General features: G+C 49.9%; 1 protein-coding gene across 5 annotated transcripts in view; it reads left to right on the plus strand.

Annotated features, from left to right (window-relative positions):
* Positions 1-20,636, plus strand: part of DVL1 (dishevelled segment polarity protein 1) — a 107,850-nt gene that overhangs the window by 48,014 nt on the left and 39,200 nt on the right. For all 5 annotated transcript variants that reach the window (XM_064172106.1, XM_064172109.1, XM_064172107.1 and 2 more), the window contains exons 3-4: positions 2,472-2,593; positions 8,432-8,544. In XM_064172106.1, coding sequence (XP_064028176.1) covers positions 2,472-2,593; positions 8,432-8,544 — 235 coding nt within the window. The remainder of the gene's footprint in view (positions 1-2,471; positions 2,594-8,431; positions 8,545-20,636) is intronic.

The following is a 20,636-nucleotide window of genomic DNA, read 5'->3' on the forward strand; positions in this document are numbered from 1 at the left end:
GTCGGTCCAACCTAGCACCCAGCCCTAGCCAGTCACCTAGCAGGCTCTTTGTGACTCTAAATCCCACTGCAGGTCAATCAGAAGCAGGTACCCAGGCCTTATCCTTCAGGAAATCACAGCCCAGGGGCAAGATCCACAAAGGAGCTGCTTTGCTGCAGTGGATTCTGCTTCTGCTGGGCAGTGCAGCCCTGATCAGGCTGGTGAGTTTGCTTTCCTGAGGAGCTCTGCATCACCAGGGCTGCTTCCTCCAGGAGCAGGGCAATACTAGGAACAAATATCCTGAAATATGGAAAGGATTGATCTTGTTGGCTCCTCTCTGTCTCTATTTTATTGCCATCCAGCTCAGCTTTGAGACCAGTGTTGCCATCAGCAGAAAGGCTCCAAAGAAGGAAGATGCTTTCCTGCTTTCAAAGCAGTGGGGCCAGGTGCTTGTTTGCATAGCTTGATCCAGTTTAGAGTGGGAAGGCTGAGGGGCTGTGGAGATCCTGCCTACACACACTGCCTCCCTTTTCTTGTCTCTTTTCATCCCTTGCATTGATTTTGTTAGCTGCACAGAGATTCCTCAGGGGATGAGCCAGGCTCAGAAGCACTCTTACAGCTCCACCATGCCTTCTAAACACCTCCCATTAACTTCCCCACCTGAAAGAAAGGAACCTTAATTAGCAAGTTATTAGGAGAGCTCATCTTATTTTCCCCTTCAGTCTTTCCTCTGTCGCTCTTGCTTTGGTGATAAGAGTTTGAATAATGCAGCTGTCTCCATGTGGTGCTGGAGAAGTGTTTTGTCTTCAGGCAGTTCCTTTCTGACAGCCTTTCTGTGTTTGCTTTCACACAGTTGTTTGTGCTCCTAGGAGTAGCACACTGCATCCTGAGCGCCAGCCCCTTCTGTCCTGTTCCCTCTCCTTCCCCATCCCCTTCTTTAGCAGCCAGCATCTCCCTAATGACTATAATAGAATTGAGCTTTGCTGAATTAACCACTGAGAGCTGCAATCTCTTTCATAGATTTATAGAATGGTTTGAGTTGGAAGGGACCTTGAAGATCATCCAGTTCCAACCCCCCTGCCACGAGCAAGGACATCTGCCACTAGCCCCAGATTGCTCAAGGCTTCATCCAACCTGGTCTTGAACACCTCCAGGGAAGGAGCATCCACAGCCTCCCTGGGCAGCCTGTGCCAGTGTCTCACCACTCTCACTGTCCAGAATTTCTTCCTAATCTCCAGGATCAGTCTGCCCTCTTCCAGCTCCAAGTCATTGCTCCTCATCCTGTCACTCCAAGCTGCTGTCAGAAGTTCCTGCTCAGCTCTCCTGTAGCTCCTTTTAGGTACTGGCAGGCTGCTCTCAGGTCTCCCTGGGGGCTCCTCTCCTCTCCTCTCCTCTCCTCTCCTCTCCTCTCCTCTCCTCTCCTCTCCTCTCCTCTCCTCTCCTCTCCTCTCCTCTCCTCTCCTCTCCTCTCCTCTCCTCTCCTCTCCTCTCCTCTCCTCTCCTCTCCTCTCCTCTCCTCTCTCTCCCAGCCTGTCCCCACAGGGGAGGTTCTCCATCCCTCTGACCATCTTTGTGGCCTCCTCTGCTGCTCTCCTGGCAAGTCACAAGCACAAGTGCACTCCCTGCCTGCTCTGCTTTTCTCTGCTTGGATGGGAGTCAGTCTGTGGTGCCTGCAGGAGTATTGAGCAGGTTTTCATGTTGAGATTGGATGTAACCTGATTAACAGCAGCCTGGCAGCAGTCCCTGCACACAGGCACTAAGAGCTTCCTCTGCTTTCCCTTAGATCTCACAGATGATTTAGCAAAGCAGTGGCTGAGCACCTTCTGTCAGGGTGTGTCATAAAATCAGATACTGGTAGGGGTAGGAAGGGACCTCTGAAGGTATTTGAGTCCAAGCAAGATCACCTAGAACAGGTCACACAGGAACACATCCAGGTGGGGCTTGAAAGTCTCCAGAGAAGGCTCACAGGATGTCAGGGATTGGAAGGGACTCAAGGAGATCATCGAGTCCGACCCCACCTGCTAGAGCAGGACCATCCAATCTAGCTGGGGGCACACAGGAACACATCCAGACAGGCCTGGGAAGTCTCCAGAGAAGGAGACTCCACAACCTCTCTGGGCAGCCTGTGCCAGGCTCTGGAACCCTTCCAGAAAAGAAGTTCCCCCTTGTGTTGAGCTGGAACCTGCTGTGCTGCAGCTTCCATCCATTGCTCCTTGTCCTAAAGAGACTCCACAGCCTCTCTGGGCAGCCTGCTCCAGGGCTCCAGCACCTTCACAGAGCAGAATGTTCCTCTCCTGCTGAGGTGCAGCCTCCTGTATGCCAACTTGTATCCATCCCCCCTTGTCCTATCAGCGGGCACCACTCACACGCCACTGGCACCTTCCTCTTGACACCTACCCCTCAGCTAAGATCTCTCAGTGCGAGAGCAAGGCCAAGACACCTTCTGTCAGAGTGTCCAAGTGTGTGTGTAACTCTCTCCTTTGTCTTGACAGCTGGTCCTGGCTGAAAGCTCCCACTCTGACACGGGCTCCCAGTGCACCGAGAGCCACGCAGACCTTCCGCCGCCCATCGAGAGGACAGGTGGCATCGGAGACTCTCGCCCTCCTTCCTTCCAGTAAGGCCAGCCTGCCTCTTCTCCCTCTCTCCTCTAACCTCCAGCATCACAGCATCACAGTATCATCAAGGTTGGAAGAGACCTCATAGATCATCAAGTCCAAGCCTTTACCACAGAGCTCAAGACTATGAGCATGTGCACTTCCTGCCTCTTTCTTCCCCACACTTCTCCCTGCTGCTGCAGAGCAGCTGCTTGCTGTTATTTGGGGGCAAAAATAGTGCAAGGAATTGAAAGGGGAAGGAAGAAAGAAACCCTCTGCTGTTATTCCAGTAAGGTTCTTAGGGAGAGCCCTGAGGCTGTTCAGTCTGGAGGGGAGAAGGCTGGCAGCAGATCTGAGCAGTGTGTACAGAGGGTGGTGGTGAATGGTAGCCAGTCACTGGTGGTGTTCCCCAGGGATCAGTGCTGGGCACAGTCCTGGTCAGTATCTTCACTGATGATCTGGACCAGGGGATTGAGTCCAGCAGCAGTGAGTTTGCAGATGACACCAAGCTAGGAGCAGGAGTGGAGCTGTTGGAGGGTAGCAGAGCCCTGCAGGGGGACCTGGCCAGGCTGGATGGGTGGGCAGAGGCCAAGGGGATGAGACTGAACAAGGCCAAGTGCAGGGTTCTACACTTTGGCCACAACAACCCCAAGCAGCACTACAGGCTGGGGCCAGAGTGGCTGAGAGCAGCCAGGCAGAGAGGGAGCTGGGGGTGCTGGGAGAGAGGAGCTGCAGAGGAGGCAGCAGTGCCCAGGTGGGCAGCAGAGCCAATGGCATCCTGGGCTGGCTCAGGAGCAGTGTGGGCAGCAGGACAAGGGAGGTTCTTGTGCCCCTGTGCTCAGCACTGCTCAGGCCACCCCTGGAGTGCTGTGTCCAGTTCTGGGCTCCTGAATTGCAGAGAGATGTTGAGGTGCTGGAAGGTGCCCAGAGCAGGGCAGCAAGGCTGTGGAGGGGCCTGGAGCAGAGCCCTGTGAGGAGAGGCTGAGGGAGCTGGGGGTGTGCAGCCTGCAGCAGAGGAGGCTCAGGGCAGAGCTCATTGCTGCCTGCAGCTGCCTGCAGGGAGGCTGTAGCCAGGTGGGGTTGGGCTCTGCTGCCAGGCACCAAGCAACAGAACAAGGGGACAGAGGCTCAAGCTGTGCCAGGGCAGGTTCAGGCTGGATGTTGTTAGGAAGTTGTTGTCAGAGAGAGTGATTGGCATTGGAATGGGCTGCCCAGGGAGGTGGTGGAGTGGCTGTGCCTGGAGGTGTTGCAGCCAAGCCTGGCTGGGGCACTTAGTGCCATGGTGTGGTTGGTTGGGCAGGGCTGGGTGCTAGGTTGGGCTGGCTGAGCTTGGAGCTCTCTTCCCATCTGGTTGGTTCTGTGATTCTATGAAACCCCTCCAGGCATGGGGACTCCACTGCTGCCCTGGGCAGCCTGGGCCAGGCCTTGACAACCCTTCTGGGGAAGAAATTGTTCCTCTTGTGCAGCCTAACTCTCCCCTGCTGCCACTTGAGGCTGTTTGCTTTTGCCCTGTCACTTGCTGCTTGGCAGTCTTGTGCTTCCTTTGTCTCCTGAGATATCTGTCGCCTGGCAGGGCCCTTAGTGCTGTGCCTGAAGCTATCATGGGCAGATGCCTTCAGGTGGGGACAGGCAATCCTGGGAAATCCTAAGCCTGCTCGGCTGTGTCTTGCAAGGGCTTTGCTGCCCTCCTGTGTTCAGGAGCTGCTTCGTGTTGTCAGGCAGAGGCTTTTAGGAGCGCAGTCGAGAGGGCTGCAAGCACAACCAGTCCTTCCAGGCCTGCACCTGCACTCAGAGCTGCAAGATCAAAGTTTAAGTAAAGCAATAATGACATTGGAAGTTGGGCTCAGGTCTGTGTTTGTGCAGCCACTCGCTGCTGGCTACTCTGTGTGCTCAGACTGATGCCATCCAAGCTGTGCTCTGCTGCTGCACCTTCCTACCTTCCAGGGTTGTAAAAACCTTGGACCTTCAATTGCAGAGAGATGTTGAGGTGCTGGAAGGTGCCCAGAGCAGGGCAGCAAGGCTGGGGAGGGGCCTGGAGCAGAGCCCTGTGAGGAGAGGCTGAGGGAGCTGGGGGTGTGCAGCCTGCAGCAGAGGAGGCTCAGGGCAGAGCTCATTGCTGCCTGCAGCTGCCTGCAGGGAGGCTGTAGCCAGGTGGGGTTGGGCTCTGCTGCCAGGCAGCCAGGGACAGAAGAAGGGGACACAGCCTTAAGCTGTGCCAGGGCAGGTTCAGGCTGGATGTTAGGAGGAAGTTGTTGTCAGAGAGAGTGATTGGCATTGGAATGGGCTGCCCAGGGAGGTGGTGGAGTCTGTGTGCCTGGAGGTGTTGCAGCCAAGGCTGGCTGGGGCACTTAGTGCCATGGTCTGGTTGGTTGGGCAGGGCTGGGTGCTAGGTTGGGCTGGAGGAGCTTGGAGGTCTCTTCCAACCTGCTTGATTCTGTGATTCAGTGATTCCTGGCAGCAGTCAGTGCAGTGCTGCAGGTGATTCCATCTCCATATTGCAGAACAAATGTGGGAAGCCCCAGAGGGGTGAAATCACTTCCCTAGGGCCTGCTGAGCCAGAAGGAGCATCCCAGGAGCTTGTGTGCTCATTCCTGTACATTCTCTTCATTCCTTCTCCCCCATTCCTTTTTTCTGTCTTGTTTTAAACTATAGTAAAGCATTTGGCTTGTGGGGAGCTCTCCTGGGCTGCAGCTTTTTCTCCTTAAATGCTTTTATTTTGGGTTCTTCTCTTCACAATCAAATGCCTTCAACTTTTTGAAGTAGTTTTTGTTGCTGTGTCTTACTTCTTCAACCCAGAAAGCAGCCTAATGATGAGCAAAGTCTATTTCCAGAGCAGAGAGCAGATTAACTCACTCAGTCCTTTCCCATGAAGCCATTCCTTGATTAAATCCAAAGAAATTTTGCTTTTCCCCCTTCCTTTTGAAGTCCATCTTGTATTGCATGCTCCACTGCTTCTTTTTAGTGCTTGCCAAATCCATGTTCACCTGAATGGGTGAGGCTGCTCCTGCTTTGGTGGTAGAGGTGCCATGAGAATGGTGACCTCTGAGCTGCCCTTCTTAGCTCCTGGGTATGCCCACTGGAAGTGGAATTGAGTTTGACTGGCTCAGCAATGAGAGAGGCAAGAGGGCAGCTGGGAGGTGCCTTTTGCACCCTTTGTTAGGGTATGGGGGTGGTCTCCTCTCCCTAGGTTCAGGTGATGAACAAGAGGAAGTGGCCTGAAATTGTGCCAGGGAAGGTTTAGGTTGGACATGAGGAAAAATGTCTTTGCTGCAAGAGTGGTCAGGGATTGGCACAGGCTGCCCAGGGAGGTGCTGGAGTCTCCAGCCCTGGAGGTGGTCAAGAAACCTGTGGCCATGGCACTTGGAGACAGGGTTTGGTGGGCATGGTGGGATTGGGTTGAAGGTTGGACTGGATGATCTTAGAGAGCTTTTCCAAGCAAGCCAGTTGTATGATGGTGTGATTCTCTGAAGCACCTTTGTGCAGGTGAGTTGAGCCTGGGAAGGCTTCCGTGGTGGGAAGCAGCAGCAGCAGCAGCGGTGCTCAGCAGGTGGTGCTGCTGAGGTGGCAGAGCCTCTCCAGGGTGTCCTTAGGAGGCTGTCACTCTCTTCCCATTGCCCTGGGCTGAGCCACCAGAGGCAGGCAGACTGGTGGCAGCATTTCGAGGCAGACTTGCATTTTGGCAGCTTTGCTGGGGCTGGAAGCCTGCACTCAGTTGTGCCCTGGGCTGCCAGCCTGGATTTCCCAACGGGCAGGGTGGGCATGTCAGCACATCTCAGCAGCAGGGAGTGTGTGGGTGTGCAGAAAGCTGCTCAGCAGCCCTCTTCAGTCTGACACCCCACAGACATGCTGGCACAGCCACCAGCTCTGGGTCCAGCTTCCACAGGAGGCCAAGGGACCACTTGGTACCACCAATTCCCGCTGTAAAATGGGCATGGCAGAGCACTCCAGCCTGGTGGAATTCCAGGAGCAGTGCATTAATGCCTCTGCTGCTTTGGTGTGAGCATCATGGGCTGGCCAGGGAGGTGGTGGAGTTGCTGTCCCTGGAGATGTTCAAGAACAGCCTGGCTGGGGCACTTAGTGCCATGGTCTGGTTGAGTGACCAGTGCTGGGTGCTAGGTTGGGCTGGCTGAGCTTGGAGCTCTCTTCCAACCTGCTTGATGCTATGATTCTATGTTAATAATGGCCATTATGCAGTCTGTGTGCACAAGTGGGACAAAGCAGGTGTAAGCAAGATGCAGAGAATGAGTTTGGATTCCTTTTTGCATGAGTAGGGGAGGAAGAGTGTGCCCAGAAACTTTGCAAGGGAAACTTGTCAGTGCTGAGCTGTAGCTCCCCCCAGGCCATGCACTGTGACACTTTAAGGAGCTTTAGACCAAGTTCCACAGTTTAATTCATTAAGGTGAGCTGTGGCCTTTGCCAGCACTCCAAGAGGCTCTTCTAGTTCCTTCCATGTGAGTGCTTCGAGGTTGCTTTTAAATGTACATCTAGCAGAGAGGCAGAACCCAGGCTGAGCCTGAGGGCAAAACAGAGTAGCTAAGCTACTTCTCTTCAGCAGGGTTACAAAGAGCATCTCCTTCTTCCCTTCTGCTCCAGCCAGCTTTTGGGTTGTCTGTCAACCACAGTTTCCTTCCTCTCTGAATGCTGTGCACTTCATGGAATGACCTGGTTGGAATGAAGGTGATGAAGAGGAGATTTAGACTGGAGATTAGGAGGAAATTCTTTCCAGTGAGAGTGGGGAGACTCTGGAACAGGTTGCCCAGGGAGGTTGTGGAGCACAGAAGCACAGAATGTGCAGGGTGAGCAGCAGAGCAGTGCAGTGCAGGGTGAGCAGCAGAGCAGTGCAGGGTGAGCAGCAGAGCAGTGCAGGGTGAGCAGCAGAGCAGTGCAAGATGAGCAGCAGGGCAGTGCAGGGTGAGCACAGCAATGCAGGGTGAGCAGCAGAGCAGCCTGGGGTAGGCAGAGCAGTGCAGGGTGAGCAGCAGAGCAGCCTGGGGTAGGCAGAGCAGTGTGGGGTGGGCAGAGCAGTGCAGGGTGAGCAGCAGAGCAGTGCAGGGTGAGCAGCAGAGCAGCCTGGGGTGGGCAGCGGAGTGCAGGGTGAGCAGAGCAATGCAGGGTGAGCAGCACAGCAGTGCAGGGCGAGCACAGCAGTGCAGGGTGAGCAGCAGAGCAGTGCAGGGTGAGCAGCAGAGCAGTGCAGGGCAAGCACAGCAGTGCAGGGTAAGCAGCAGAGCAGTGCAGGGTGAGCACAGCAGTGCAGGGTAAGCAGCAGAGCAGCCTGGGGGGGGCAGAGCAGTGCAGGGTGAGCAGCAGAGCAGTGCAGGGTGAGCAGCAGAGCAGTGCAGGGCAAGCACAGCAGTGCAGGGTGAGCAGCAGAGCAGTGCAGGGCGAGCAGCAGAGCAGTGCAGGGCAAGCACAGCAGTGCAGGGTGAGCAGCAGAGCAGTGCAGGGTGAGCACAGCAGTGCAGGGTGAGCAGCAGAGCAGTGCAGGGCGAGCAGCAGAGCAGTGCAGGGCAAGCACAGCAGTGCAGGGTGAGCAGCAGAGCAGTGCAGGGTGAGCAGAGCAATGCAAGGTGAGCACAGCAGTGCAGGGTAAGCAGCAGAGCAGTGCAGGGCGAGCACAGCAGTGCAGGGTAAGCAGCAGAGCAGTGCAGGGCAAGCACAGCAGTGCAGGTTGAGCAGCAGAGCAGCCTGGGGGGGGCAGAGCAGCCCGGGGACCTTGCAGTGCTGCCCTCAGCCTGCAGCTAATCAGCCTAAGGGTTGGTGCCTTGTCAAGCAGCATGCTGCCGATCGTAGCCGCTCTGATCACAGAGCCCCTGAAGAGATGACTCCACTCTTTCTTCCTCTTTGTTCCCTCACAGCCCAAACGCTGCCAGCAGCCGGGACGGCCTGGACAATGAGACGGGAACAGAGTCAGTCATTAGCCACCGGCGAGACAGGCACCGCCGCAGGAACAGAGAGGGGCACGAGGAGGGTGAGTCCTGCTTCCTTCCCTCACCTTTTCCTTCTAGGAGCAGCCATTTCTTTTCTGCTCCCTTGTCAGAGCACCTTTTGCATCAGTCCTGGCTGCATTCTTGCCTGCTTTCCAGGGGCTGTTATTATTTTAATGGACTAATTGGGTAATTGGCTTTGAAACTCTTTGAAGCTTCAGTGTTCTCCAAGAGGTCTGGACAACCCACGGGGAAGTGGCAGGGAGATGCTTTGTGATGATGTACAGAACTTTCTGGAGGGATTAGAGGGTGATTAGCTGGGAGAGGACTAACACCACACCCAGTTCTGAGCTCTATACTGCCTTCAGCTTTGGGCTCCTCACTTGAAGAGGGGCAGAGGTCCAGCAGAGGGATATGAGGATGAGGAGGGGACTGGAGCAGTTCCTGATGTGAGGCTGAGGGACCTGAGGCTGCTTAGGCTGGAGAAGAGAAGACTGAGAGGGGATCTAAAAAATGTTTCTATATCTCTGAGGGCTGGGGGTCAGGAGAGGGGACAGGCTCTGCTCACTGCTCCCTGGGATAGGACAAGCAGCAGTGGATGGAAGCTGCAGCACAGGAGGTTCCAGCTCAGCACAAGGGGCAACTTCTCTCCTGTAAGGGTCCCAGAACCCTGGCACAGGCTGCCCAGAGAGATTGTGGAGTCTTCTTCCCTGAAGACTTTCCATGCCTGTCTGGATGTGTTCCTGTGTGCCCTGAGCTGGATTGGATGGTCCTGCTCTGGCTGAGGGGTTGGACTTGATGATCTCCATGGGTCCCTTCCAACCCCTGATGTCCTGTGAGCCTGTGACTCCATTTTCAAGGCTGCTGGTTTAAAGGTGGATGAGCTGTTGGGATTTTGCAGTGTAGACAGTTTGGGAACTTTAGTGTTTTAAAACTGGCAACTCCCAGCCCAAATCCTCCGAGGTTTCTCAGATTGCAGCAGGTCAGAAGGGATCCTCAGAAGGGCATCTTGGCCAACCCCCTGCAGACAGCAGGGACACCTCCAGATAGCTCAGGCTGCCCAGGGCCACATCAAGCCTGATCTTGAATGTCTCCAGGGATGAGGCCTCAACCACATCCCTGGGCAACCTGTTCCAGTGTCTCCCCACCCTCACTGTGCAGAACTTCGTCCTGATGTTCAACCTAACTCTGCCCTGCTCCAGTTTCAAACCATTGCCCCTTGTCCTATCCCCTCAGGCCCTTCTGAATGGTCCCTCCCCAACCTTCCTGTAGGTTCTTTTCAGATATTGAAATGCAGCTCTAAGGTCTCCCTGGAGCCTTCTTTTCTCCAGGCTGAACAGCCCCAACTCTCTCAGCCTGACCCTATAGGGAAGGTTCTCCATCCCTCTGATCATCTCCGTGGCCTCCTGGACCTGCCTCATCAGGTCCATGTCTCTCTTGTGTTGGAACCCCAGAGCTTGACACATCCCTGCAGGTGAAGACTCCCCAGAGCAGAGTGGTTTAGAGCAGTGGGAGTGTTTTATCCTGGTGTAGCTGCAGCACATTGGCTCTGCAGTTCTTTTTTCTGCATAAATAAAGCCAAGGCACAAATACAACCCAAAGAACTTCAGCTCTTGCCTCTGGTCTGTACATCAAAGCAAACCTGGGTTCTTTATTTGTTGCCAGACAAGAATTTCCAGGTTTAATTAAGAATTAATGGGTGCCACCCATTGAGTTTAAAATGGTCCAGAAAATGGAATAGTTGGGCCCAAGAGATGCCATCAGAGGCTTTATTCACAGCTCCACCCACTAAAGTATTTGCCTCCAGTTAGCAAACCAGAAGTCACATCCCTGCTGTGGCTAAGGGCAGGTGTCCTTCTGTCCATTTAACCCTTCCAGCTTCTAACTGACCCTGAGTGACTGAAAACTGCTCAGCAGCAGGGAGCTGGCTGCATGATCCTGGCTGCAGAGCCCTTTGGGGAATCACAGAAGGAGGCAGAATGTTCTGAGAGTGCTGTGTGAAAGCTTGGGACAGTGTCAGCCAGTGCAGATTTTAGCAGGTGTTGAATGGCTTCTCTAGGCCCATAGGTTGCACTGTAGGTTGAGCATTGTGTCCAGTTCTGGGTTCCCCAGTTCAAGAGAGACAGGGAACTGCTGGAGATAGTCCAGCAGAGACTACAGAGATGCTGTGAGGGGCCTGGAGCATCTCTGTGAGGAGGAAAGGCTGAGAGCCTTGGGGCTGCTGAGCCGGAGAAGAGCAGCCCCAGAGGGCATCTGCTCAATGCTGATCAGTATCTGAAGGGTGAAGGGCAAGAGGATGGGGCCAGACTCTTGTCAGTGGTGCCCAGTGATAGGACAGGAGGCAGTGGGCACAGAATGGAACCCAAGAAGTTCCACCTAAATGTGAGGAAGAACTTTGCTGTGAGGGTGCCTGAGTACTGGGACAAGTTTCCCAGAGAGGTTGTGCAGTCTCCTTCTCTGGAGTGACTCCAACCCCACCTGGCCATTATGATCCTGGGCAAGCTGCTGTGGGCTTTATCAGGGGGTTTGGACAAGGTGATCTGGAAAGGTCCCTTCCAGTGCTCACCATGCTGGGATTCTGGGATTGCTGAAGTGATGCTGTTCAAGCACATGAGTTTCTTCCTTCTAGTGATCTCAAACCAGTTCATACTTTCCCCACCAAGACAGAAATGGAATAAAATTACCTCCTCCTCCTCCTCCTGTCAGTCTAAGCTCTGCTCAGGCAAGAACATTTCACCCAGCAAGGCAACCATTGCCTCTTCTCCAAACAGTTCAGGCTTCTCACCTGAAGCAAGCTTCATGTGAGCAAGAGGTGAGTTTTGTTGCCATGCACAAAGCAAGGACAACTGCTGCACCACTGTGGGGCTCGTGGGATCTGTTCTTTAATGGCCACAGTGCTTCTGTGGCTATGGTAGTGTTGTATTTAAACCACCAGTGTGCTGGTTTGGACTGAAGCAGGTCTCCAAAGTGCAGAGCCCAGCACTATGCCCTGAACTGCCACTTAAAAGAGATTAAAAGCAGAGATCCTGGAGAAGGATTTGAAGGCTTCTTGGTAAGAACAGTCACACATCAGCAGAGTCATTCTTTTCTTGAGGCTCCCTGTCTTTGTCTGCAGCACAGTTGGGTGTAAGATGTTGGAAGAGGCATTGGAAGAGGGGTGGAGGGAGGGCAGGGAGGTTGTGACACCTGGTTCACAGCTATTTCAGGGGCAGATGTTGTGTGCTTGTCATTATGGCCTGGTGGTAAATCCTCCTCTCCCTGCAGAAAGAAGGAAATGCAGGCAGAGTGTTTGATCTTGTGCTGTAGAGGCTTGTTCAAATAAGTCCAAAATTACAGCTCTGGTAGCTGAGAGAGAGGCAGGATGAGGAGATTCAGTGGAGCACTGCATTACAGAGGTTTGTTCTCCAGGCAGGATTGTGCAGAGTAGCCAAGACTTAAGTACAGTCCTGCCAGCTCACCAAGCTGTGCAGTAACTCCTCTTTGTAGCTGCTGGTATGAAGGCAAAGACAAAGAATTCCACACCCTGACAATGAGGATGCCCCTGGATAGTCAGCAAAGGGAAAGAAGCACTTGTCCCACAAGAGGGAAGTGAGCAGTGTGCTACAGCCTTCATGTCAAACGAGGTGAAGTGGCAAAAGGTGGGAACTGCTTCAGTGTGGACACATTGAGCTGAGACCTGCCCAGATCCAGTCAGCTTTATCCACTGATCCCTGTGGAACTGAGCCTCATCTCTTCTTCTAACTTGGGAAAACTGAGTGCTCAATCTGCTCAGGTTTTGAACACTTCCAGGGTTGGGGACTGCACCACCTGCCTGGGTAACCTGCTCCAATGCCTGACCACTCCTGCAGTGAAGAAATTCTTCCTAATACCCAACCTCAAGGCCAGCTCAAGGCCACTTGCTCTGGTCCAGTCGTTAGGTGGTTGGGAGAAGAGGCCAACACCAACCTCACTCCATCCTTTCAGGGAGTTCTAGAGAGCAATGAGGTCTGCCCTCAGCCTCTTCTTCAGGCTAAACAACCCCAGCTCCCTTAGCCTCTCTTTGTAAGACCTGCTCTCCAAACCCCTCAGTGGCTTCATTGCCCTTCTCTGTACCCCAGAAAGGGCCAACAAGTAGAGCTGTGAAGGCTCAGCAAGCAGAGGTGTGAAGGCTCAGCAGGTAGAGCTGTGAAGGCTCAGCAAGCAGAGGTGTGAAGGCTCAGCAGGTAGAGCTGTGAAGGCTCAGCAAGCAGAGGTGTGAAGGCTCAGCAGGTAGAGCTGTGAAGGCTCAGCAAGCAGAGGTGTGAAGGCTCAGCAGGTAGAGCTGTGAAGGCTCAGCAAGCAGAGCTGTGATTTTTCCCCAGGTTGTTCTCTGAGTTCACATTTGCTGTATTATTCCCAAGCTTCAGGCATGATGTTTCACACCAAGAGTACAGGTGGAAAGTTTTGCTCTGGTGTTGGCATTGTGCTCTCAATGAGGTTGGTAAAGTGAACTGGGTGAGGCAAAGGGGCCCTGTGAGGTGAGCATGGGGAAATTTCCCTTCTCTGTGCATGTGCAGATATAAATTCTTAAGGAATAAGGCTGATTGAAATGGGGAGGCTACAAATGCAGAGGGAGGCTTTGTATCCAAAGAGGCTTTTGTATGAACTGGGGAACACATCTTTTCCTGGTCACTTTTCACACTAATTAGTAACAAACCTGTCCTTGGTCTGAGCTTCATATAAAATGAGTCTGAAAGCATGGAGCTGTCAGAATGTCAGAGCTTCACTTGCTCTCTCAGAGCAACACAAGTGCTTGTTGCTTTGGGAAGCTGACAAAGTCCCATGAAGTGAGAGCAGAGTGAGGATCTTAATTAGGCAGGTGGGAGGTCTGCCTGGCACATGGTCCTGGGACCCCTCGCTGTCTAGAACAAAGCTCCCATGACAGTTTCCTGAGGAGGAGTGGGAAAGGGGACTGTGGAAGCTCTAATTAGGGAGGTAATTAAGGGACAAGTTTTCTTTGGCAGCAGAGAATGTTTTACAGCTACTGCTCGGTTTCTGACAAGCCTGCAGATGTCAAGTGTTGACGTGAGTGTTTCAGCACTGAGCTTGCTGTGGGGTGAACTTAACCATTGTGCAGCCAGCTGCAGACTGCAGGGGAATGGCCTCTGCCTTGAGAAGCTCTTCTTGGAGATGCCCAAGTGCTTGAGGAGAGGAGCTGCTGCAGAGTCCCAGCCGTTGCTGCAGCTTTCATGCCAAGGCAGCCTGATCTAGTGGGAAGTGTCCCTGCCTGTGGCAGGGACGTTGGAACAAGATGATCTTTGAGGTCCTTTCTGACCCTGACAGTTCTGTGATTCTATGAAAAAAAAAAGCTGGGACTGCAAAACAGCTGCAGTGGGAACTTTAAGAGTGGTTGCTGAAAAGACTCTTCTCAGCAGCTGTTGCTCTTTAAAGCCTCCATCATGTCTAAAGAGCTCTGAGCTGTGCCAGGCTCTGCTGGGTGATGCCCAAGGACAGCACAAGTGGATGCTGAGGCATAGAAAGTTTCATTTAAACAGGAGGAGGGATTTTTTCCCTGTAAGGATGACATAGCCTTGGCACAGGCTGCCCAGGGGGGTGGTGGAATCTCTCTCTCTGGAGATACTCAAACCCCACATGGATGTGTTCCTGTGTGATCTGGTCTAGGGGATCCTGCTCTGGCAGGGAGGTTGGGCTGGCTGAGCTGTGGAGGTCCCTTCCAGCCCCTGACATAGAATCATAAAATCAACCAGGTTGGAAGAGACCTCCAAGATCATCCAGTCCAACCTATCCCCCAGCCCTAGCCAGTCAACCAGACCATGGCACTGAGTGCCTCATCCAGGCTTTTCTTCAACACCTCCAGGGATGGTGCCTCCACCACCTCCCTGGGCAGCCCATTCCAATGCCAATCACTCTCTCTCTGAAGAACTTCCTCCTAACATCCAGCCTAGACCTCCCCTGGCACAACTTGAGACTGTGTCCCCTTGTTCTATTGCTGGTTGCCTGGGACAAGAGGCCACCTCCCACCTGGCTACAGCCTCCCTTCAGGTAGTTGTAGACAGCAATGAGGTCCCCCCTGAGCCTCTTCTCCATGCTGTGATTGGGTGAGCCCCTGAGGTTCCCAAGTGACCAGATGGCCCTGCATGGGATGCTGGCAGTGGAGCACTGTGTGCCTGTGAGAGCAGGGCTGTGCTCCTGGTTGGAATCTGCCCTGTGGCAGTGCCTTTGTCCAGTAGCTCTGCAGAGGGACTGTCCTGGGCAAAGGGTTCCAGAGAGCATCAGCCACAAGCCAGGGCCAGGGAGGTGGCACAGGGCTGGCTGCCAGCACAAAGCAGGAGTGGCCAGTGCAATGCTCCTCATTCTTCCAGCCTTAGGTAGCAGAGGCTCTGACCCCACGCACCACAGTGAGCTGTGCAGCTGGGCTGCATCTCCATTCTGTTCCCTGTTGCTGATGGGGAAAGGGGAGAGGATTGGAGGCCTTGGTGTTTTGTTGCTCTTGACTGGGAGCTTGGCCAAGGCTTCTTCCTGAGCCATTTTCACCTTTGTTCTCTTTTGTGTCACAAACCTCTCTTTACAGCTTCCTCGAGCAGATGCTGCTCTACTCTTTTCCACTTCCAAGGCTTATTCCATGTAGTGCTTTGATGTGCTTTTGTCCCTCAGGCAGGACCTACTCTGCTGTTGATAAAAGTCAAGGAGGACATGTTTTAACCTCCCAGGCTATGCTTTATTCTAATCTCTGTGGCACATTGAAAGGCTTTTGTCAGACTCTGGCAGTGAACTCTTCTCATCCTCTAATGAAGAAACAGGAGCAGGAGGGCAGCAGGGCAGAAAGTTCCTGGTTAGTAGTGGGACAGGCACTGAACCAGAGCAGGGAATTATTCCTGTTTGGATACCTGGGAGTGTTTGCTGACTAAACCCCTTCTAATCCTGCTTTGTGAAAGTGCTCACTCAATGAGAATAATAGTTCCTGACTCCCCTCTCCCCCCAAAAACAGCACTGCTGAAGCTAAAATAGAATCTGAATGGAAAGCAGTTACAGATTCAGAATGAAAAGCAATTAGAAATCATCACTTCAGCTAAGTTCTACATGAAAAGAAGTTCTAAATGGAAATAAATCTTAAATGAAAAGAAATCCTAAATGAAAATAAGTTCTAAATGGAAATAATTCTAAATGGAAATAAATTCTAAATGGAAATAAATTCTAAATGGAAATAAATTCTAAATGGAAATAAATTCTAAATGAAAATAGATCCTGAATGAAAATAGATTCTAAATGAAAATAGATTCTAAATGAAAATAGATCCTGAATGAAAATAGGTTCTAAATGAAAATAGATCCTAAATGAAAATAGATCCTGAATGAAAATAGATTCTAAATGAAAATAGATCCTAAATGAAAATAGATCCTAAATGAAAATTGATCCTAAATGAAAATGGGTTCTAAATGAAAATAAGTTCTGAATGGAAATAAACCCCAGATGGAAATAAATCCTAAATGGAAAGAAATTCTAAATGAAAATAGGCTCTAAATGGAAATAAATATTAAATGAAAAGAAATCCTAAATGGAAATAAATCCTAAATGGAAATAAATCCTAGATGGAAATAGATTCTAAATGGAAATAAATCCTAGATGGAAATAGATTCTAAATGGAAATAAATCCTAGATGGAAAGAAATTCTAAATTAAAATAAGTTCTAAATGGAAATAAATCTTAAATTAAAAGAAATTCTAAATGAAAATAAATCCTAAATGGAAATAAATCCTAGATAGAAATAAATTCTAAATGGAAATAAATCCTAGATGGAAATAGATTCTAAATGGAAATAAATCCTAGATGAAAATAGATTCTAAATGGAAATAAATCCTAGATGAAAAGAAATTCTAAATGGAAATAAATCTTAAATGAAAATAAATCCTAAATGCAAATAAATTCTAAGTGGAAATAAGTTCTAAATGAAAATAAATCCTGGATGAAAATAAATTCTAAATGAAAATAAGTTCTAAATGGAAATAAATCCTAAATGGAAAGAAATTGTAAATGAAAATAGGTTCTGAATGAAAAGAAATCCTAAATGAAAATAAGTTCTAAATGAAGATAGGTTCTAAATGAAATCCTAAATGAAAATAAATTTTAAATGAAAATAAGTTCTAAATGGAAATAAATCCTAGAGGGAAAGAAATTCTAAATGGAAATAAATCCTAAATGAAAATAAGTTCTAAGTGAAAATAAATCCGAAATGGAAAGAAATCCTAAATGAAAGTAAGCTCTAGATGAAAATAAGTCCTCAATGAAAATAAATCCTAAAGGAAAATAAATTCTACATGAAAATAAAATTCGAAGTGAAAAATCCATTCTAAAGGAAAATAAAGAAATGATGAATTTAAATGAATTCTTTGGGGAATTAAATTCTAAATTGAAATGAATTCTAAATGGAAAGTAAATGATCAGTTCTAAGTGAAAATAAATTCTGTTGGACTGGATGATCTGAGAGGTCTGTTCCAACCTGGTTGATTCTATGATTTTATGAAATGATCACTTCTAAGTGTAAATAAATATAAATTCTAAATGGTAAGAAATTATCACTTCTAAATGATAATAAATTCTAAATGGAAAGAAATGACCAATTCTAAATGGAAGTAAACTCTAAATGGAAATAAATGATCAATTCTAAGTGAAATAAATTCTACATGGAAAGAAATGATCAATTCTAAGTGAAAGTAAATTCTAAATGGAAATAAATGATCAATTCTAAGTGAAAATTAATTCTAAATGGAAAGAAATGATCAATTTTAAGTGGAAGTAAATTCTAAATGGAAAGAAATGATCAATTCTAAGTGAAAGTAAACTCTAAATGGAAAGAAATGATCAATTTTAAGTGGAAGTAAATTCTAAATGGAAAGAAATGACCAATTCTAAATGGAAGTAAACTCTAAATGGAAAGAAATGATCAATTCTAAGTGGAAGTAAATTCTAAATGGAAAGAAATGACCAATTCTAAGTGGAAGTAAACTCTAAATGGAAAGAAATGATCAATTCTAAGTGAAAGTAAACTCTAAATGGAAAGAAATGATCAATTCTAAGTGAAAGTAAACTCTAAATGGAAAGAAATGACCAATTCTAAGTGGAAGTAAACTCTAAATGGAAATAAATGATCCATTCTAAGTGAAAATTAATTCTAAATGGAAAGAAATGACCAATTCTAAGTGAAAGTAAATTCTACATGGAAAGAAATTATCAGTTCTAAGTGGAAGTAAATTCTAAATGGATATAAATGATCAATTCTAAGTGAAATAAATTCTACATGGAAAGAAATGATCAATTCTAAGTGAAAGTAAACTCTAAATGGAAAGAAATGATCAATTCTAAGTGAAAATGAATTCTACATGGAAAGAAATGATCAATTCTAAGTGGAAGTAAATTCTAAATGGAAATAAATGATCGATTCTAAGTGAAATAAATTCTACATGGAAAGAAATGACCAATTCTAAGTGAAAGTAAATTCTACATGGAAAGAAATGATCAATTCAAATAAATTCTAAATGAAACAAGATCCTAAAAGAAAATGGACTGAAAATGCTAACTGAAAATCAACTGGAAGGTAATACAAATGTGTTGATGTTTGACACAACCAAGTCACTGCAGCAAAGAGTCAAAGAGGAAAAACTGAGGGCAGCCACCTTTAGATGCAGGTTTTTTCCTTGGGGTCACTGCAGTGGGACTCAGTTTGGTTGCTTGGATGGAGCCAGTGGAAGAGAACCCAGAAGCTGGCAGCACTTTTGCCAAGGCACAGATTGAAGTCCTTTGCCACCTCCTCCAGCTGTCAGCAGCATTCTGCTGTTGGCTCTTTGCAGTGGTGTTGAGATGCGGCTGCAGCCCTGCAAGTGCAGTCCTGCTGTGGGCAGCGAGGTCAGGCTGAGTCCTGCCAGACAAAGCACAGCCATTTCTGCCACCCTTCATCCTGCCCACCTCATCCTTGCCTTTGCCTTTCATTGTGCCTAATGCTTGTGGAGAATCCAGGTGCCCCCTCAGAGCTGAATTTCCCTGCCTGAGGCAGGGGGATTGCAGTAGATGATCTTTAAGGTCCCTTCCAAACTAAACCTCTCTGATTCAAGGAGCAAGTGAAATACCACAGAGCTGTGGCTGGTGTCTCTAAGGGATGTTTGGTGCTGCAGTCTGATTATCCTGGCAGTGAGAAATTCCCTTTCCTTCCCCATTAGAAGACAGGGATGGGTTGGGACAAAGCTTTTTGTGCTCTGCTTATTTTTCCTGGTGGGTCTCCTGAACCTAAGAGCCAAGCCTAAACCACCAGCTTTGTGTTTTCTTAGTACAGTGGAAACCTGATACCCTGCAGCCCCAGATCCCATGTCAGCAGGACTGTCCTTTTCCTTCTGTTTATGTTTCAGGACAGCCTGGCTTCCACTGGGATCATTTGTCCCAGGTCACTCAAGGAGTAGCTGTAGCTTGCCCACCCCTGAAGGCATTCATTGCTTGACTTCATGGGAGGGATGGGAGGGTTTTGCTTCTCTGAGTGGTTTCCACTCTGGCTGGAAGAGCTCTGAAGTGAGCACAGGAGCCCACGGAGCCATCCCCACAGCCTGAGGCTGGGGCCAGGAGTTGCCTTTTGGGGAGTGGGGAACCCCTCTGGACCCTGCTGTGCTGTGAGTATCACCAGCGACTCCTGGCGCTGTGCAGGGACCTGGGGTGGTGGAAAACTGGGCTGAGGCTGCTTGGGGATAGCAGAAAGTGTTCTGATGGGGGCAGGGATCAGAGGAGTTTCTGTGATGACTGCAGTCTGGGGGAGAGGAGATGGCTTTGACTTTAGAGACAGGGAACCTTTCTAGGAGCAGAGGTACCCTCTCTAAATGCTTTTCCAGGAGCAGAGGTACCCTGTAAATGCTTTTCCAGGAGCAGAGGTGCCCTCTCTAAATGCTTTTCCAGGAGCAGAGGTGCCCTCTCTAAATGCTCTTCCAGGAGCAGAGGTGCCCTCTCTAAATGCTTTTCCAGGAGCAGAGGTGCCCTCCCAAAATGCTCTTTCCTCTGCAGCCTGAAAGCTTCCCAGAGATTGGTTGGCAAACACAGCTGCACTCACACTCAGAGAATCCAGAATTCTGGGACAGTCTCTGGAGTTGGAACTGGATGATCTTTAAGGTCCTTTCCAGCCCCAAACCATTCTGTGAGTCTCTGAAACAAGTGGAGTTGCTCCATTATCAGCATTTCCATCAGGTTAAACCTGAGAAACATTTGAGTGAAGACTCCACCAGAAGCAGATGGAATTTACTGATGAGAAGGACTCAGATATGTTGGGGTGAAAAATTCCTTCATCTCTTACCTCCAAAAGAGGAGAAACTTAATGAGGGACTGGAAAAGATATTAAAAGAAGAGATATTTTCAAAGAAGCCCCAGATCAGGGTGACAAAGCTGGTGGAAGGCCTGGAGCACAGCCCTGTGAGGAGAGGCTGAGGGAGCTGGGGGGGTGCAGCCTGCAGCAGAGGAGGCTCGGGGCAGAGCTCATTGCTGCCTGCAGCTGCCTGCAGGGAGGCTGTAGCCAGGTGGGGTTGGGCTCTGCTGCCAGGCACCCAGCACCAGAAGAAGGGGACACAGCCTGAAGCTGTGCCAGGGCAGGTCTAGGCTGGATGTTGTTAGGAAGCTGTTGTCAGAGAGAGTGATTGGCACTGGAATGGGCTGCCCAGGGAGGTGGTGGAGTGGCTGTGGCTGGAGGTGTTGAAGCCAAGCCTGGCTGGGGCACTTAGTGCCATGGTCTGGTTGGTTGGGCAGGGCTGGGTGCTAGGTTGGGCTGGCTGAGCTTGGAGCTCTCTTCCAGCCTGCCTGATTCTCTGATGCTATGATCAGTGTCACCTCCAGCAGCAAGAAGCAGTTCTGCAAACTCCAAAGGTCTCTTTGTGTGTGGGTTATTGGAATGAAGGCAACCAGGTCACGGTAGAGGATCCCCTGAAAACAGTGGCCCTGAAAGGCTTTGGATTTGAAGAATTTGTGATCCTCTGAACTGAACAGGGGCAAAAGTGAGAAGTTTGTGTCTAGCAGGTGTGACTGCAGAGTGTGTGGTGGAAGTGGCAGGGTGGCAAATGGCCCAGTCACTGATTTGTGTTCTGTTTCCCCAGTCCTTCAAGACGCAGAGCTTACCCAGCTGCCCTGCTGCTTGGGC

Source organism: Pogoniulus pusillus, chromosome 36 (genome assembly GCF_015220805.1).
Source record: "Pogoniulus pusillus isolate bPogPus1 chromosome 36, bPogPus1.pri, whole genome shotgun sequence".
Taxonomy (NCBI): Eukaryota; Metazoa; Chordata; class Aves; order Piciformes; family Lybiidae; genus Pogoniulus; species Pogoniulus pusillus.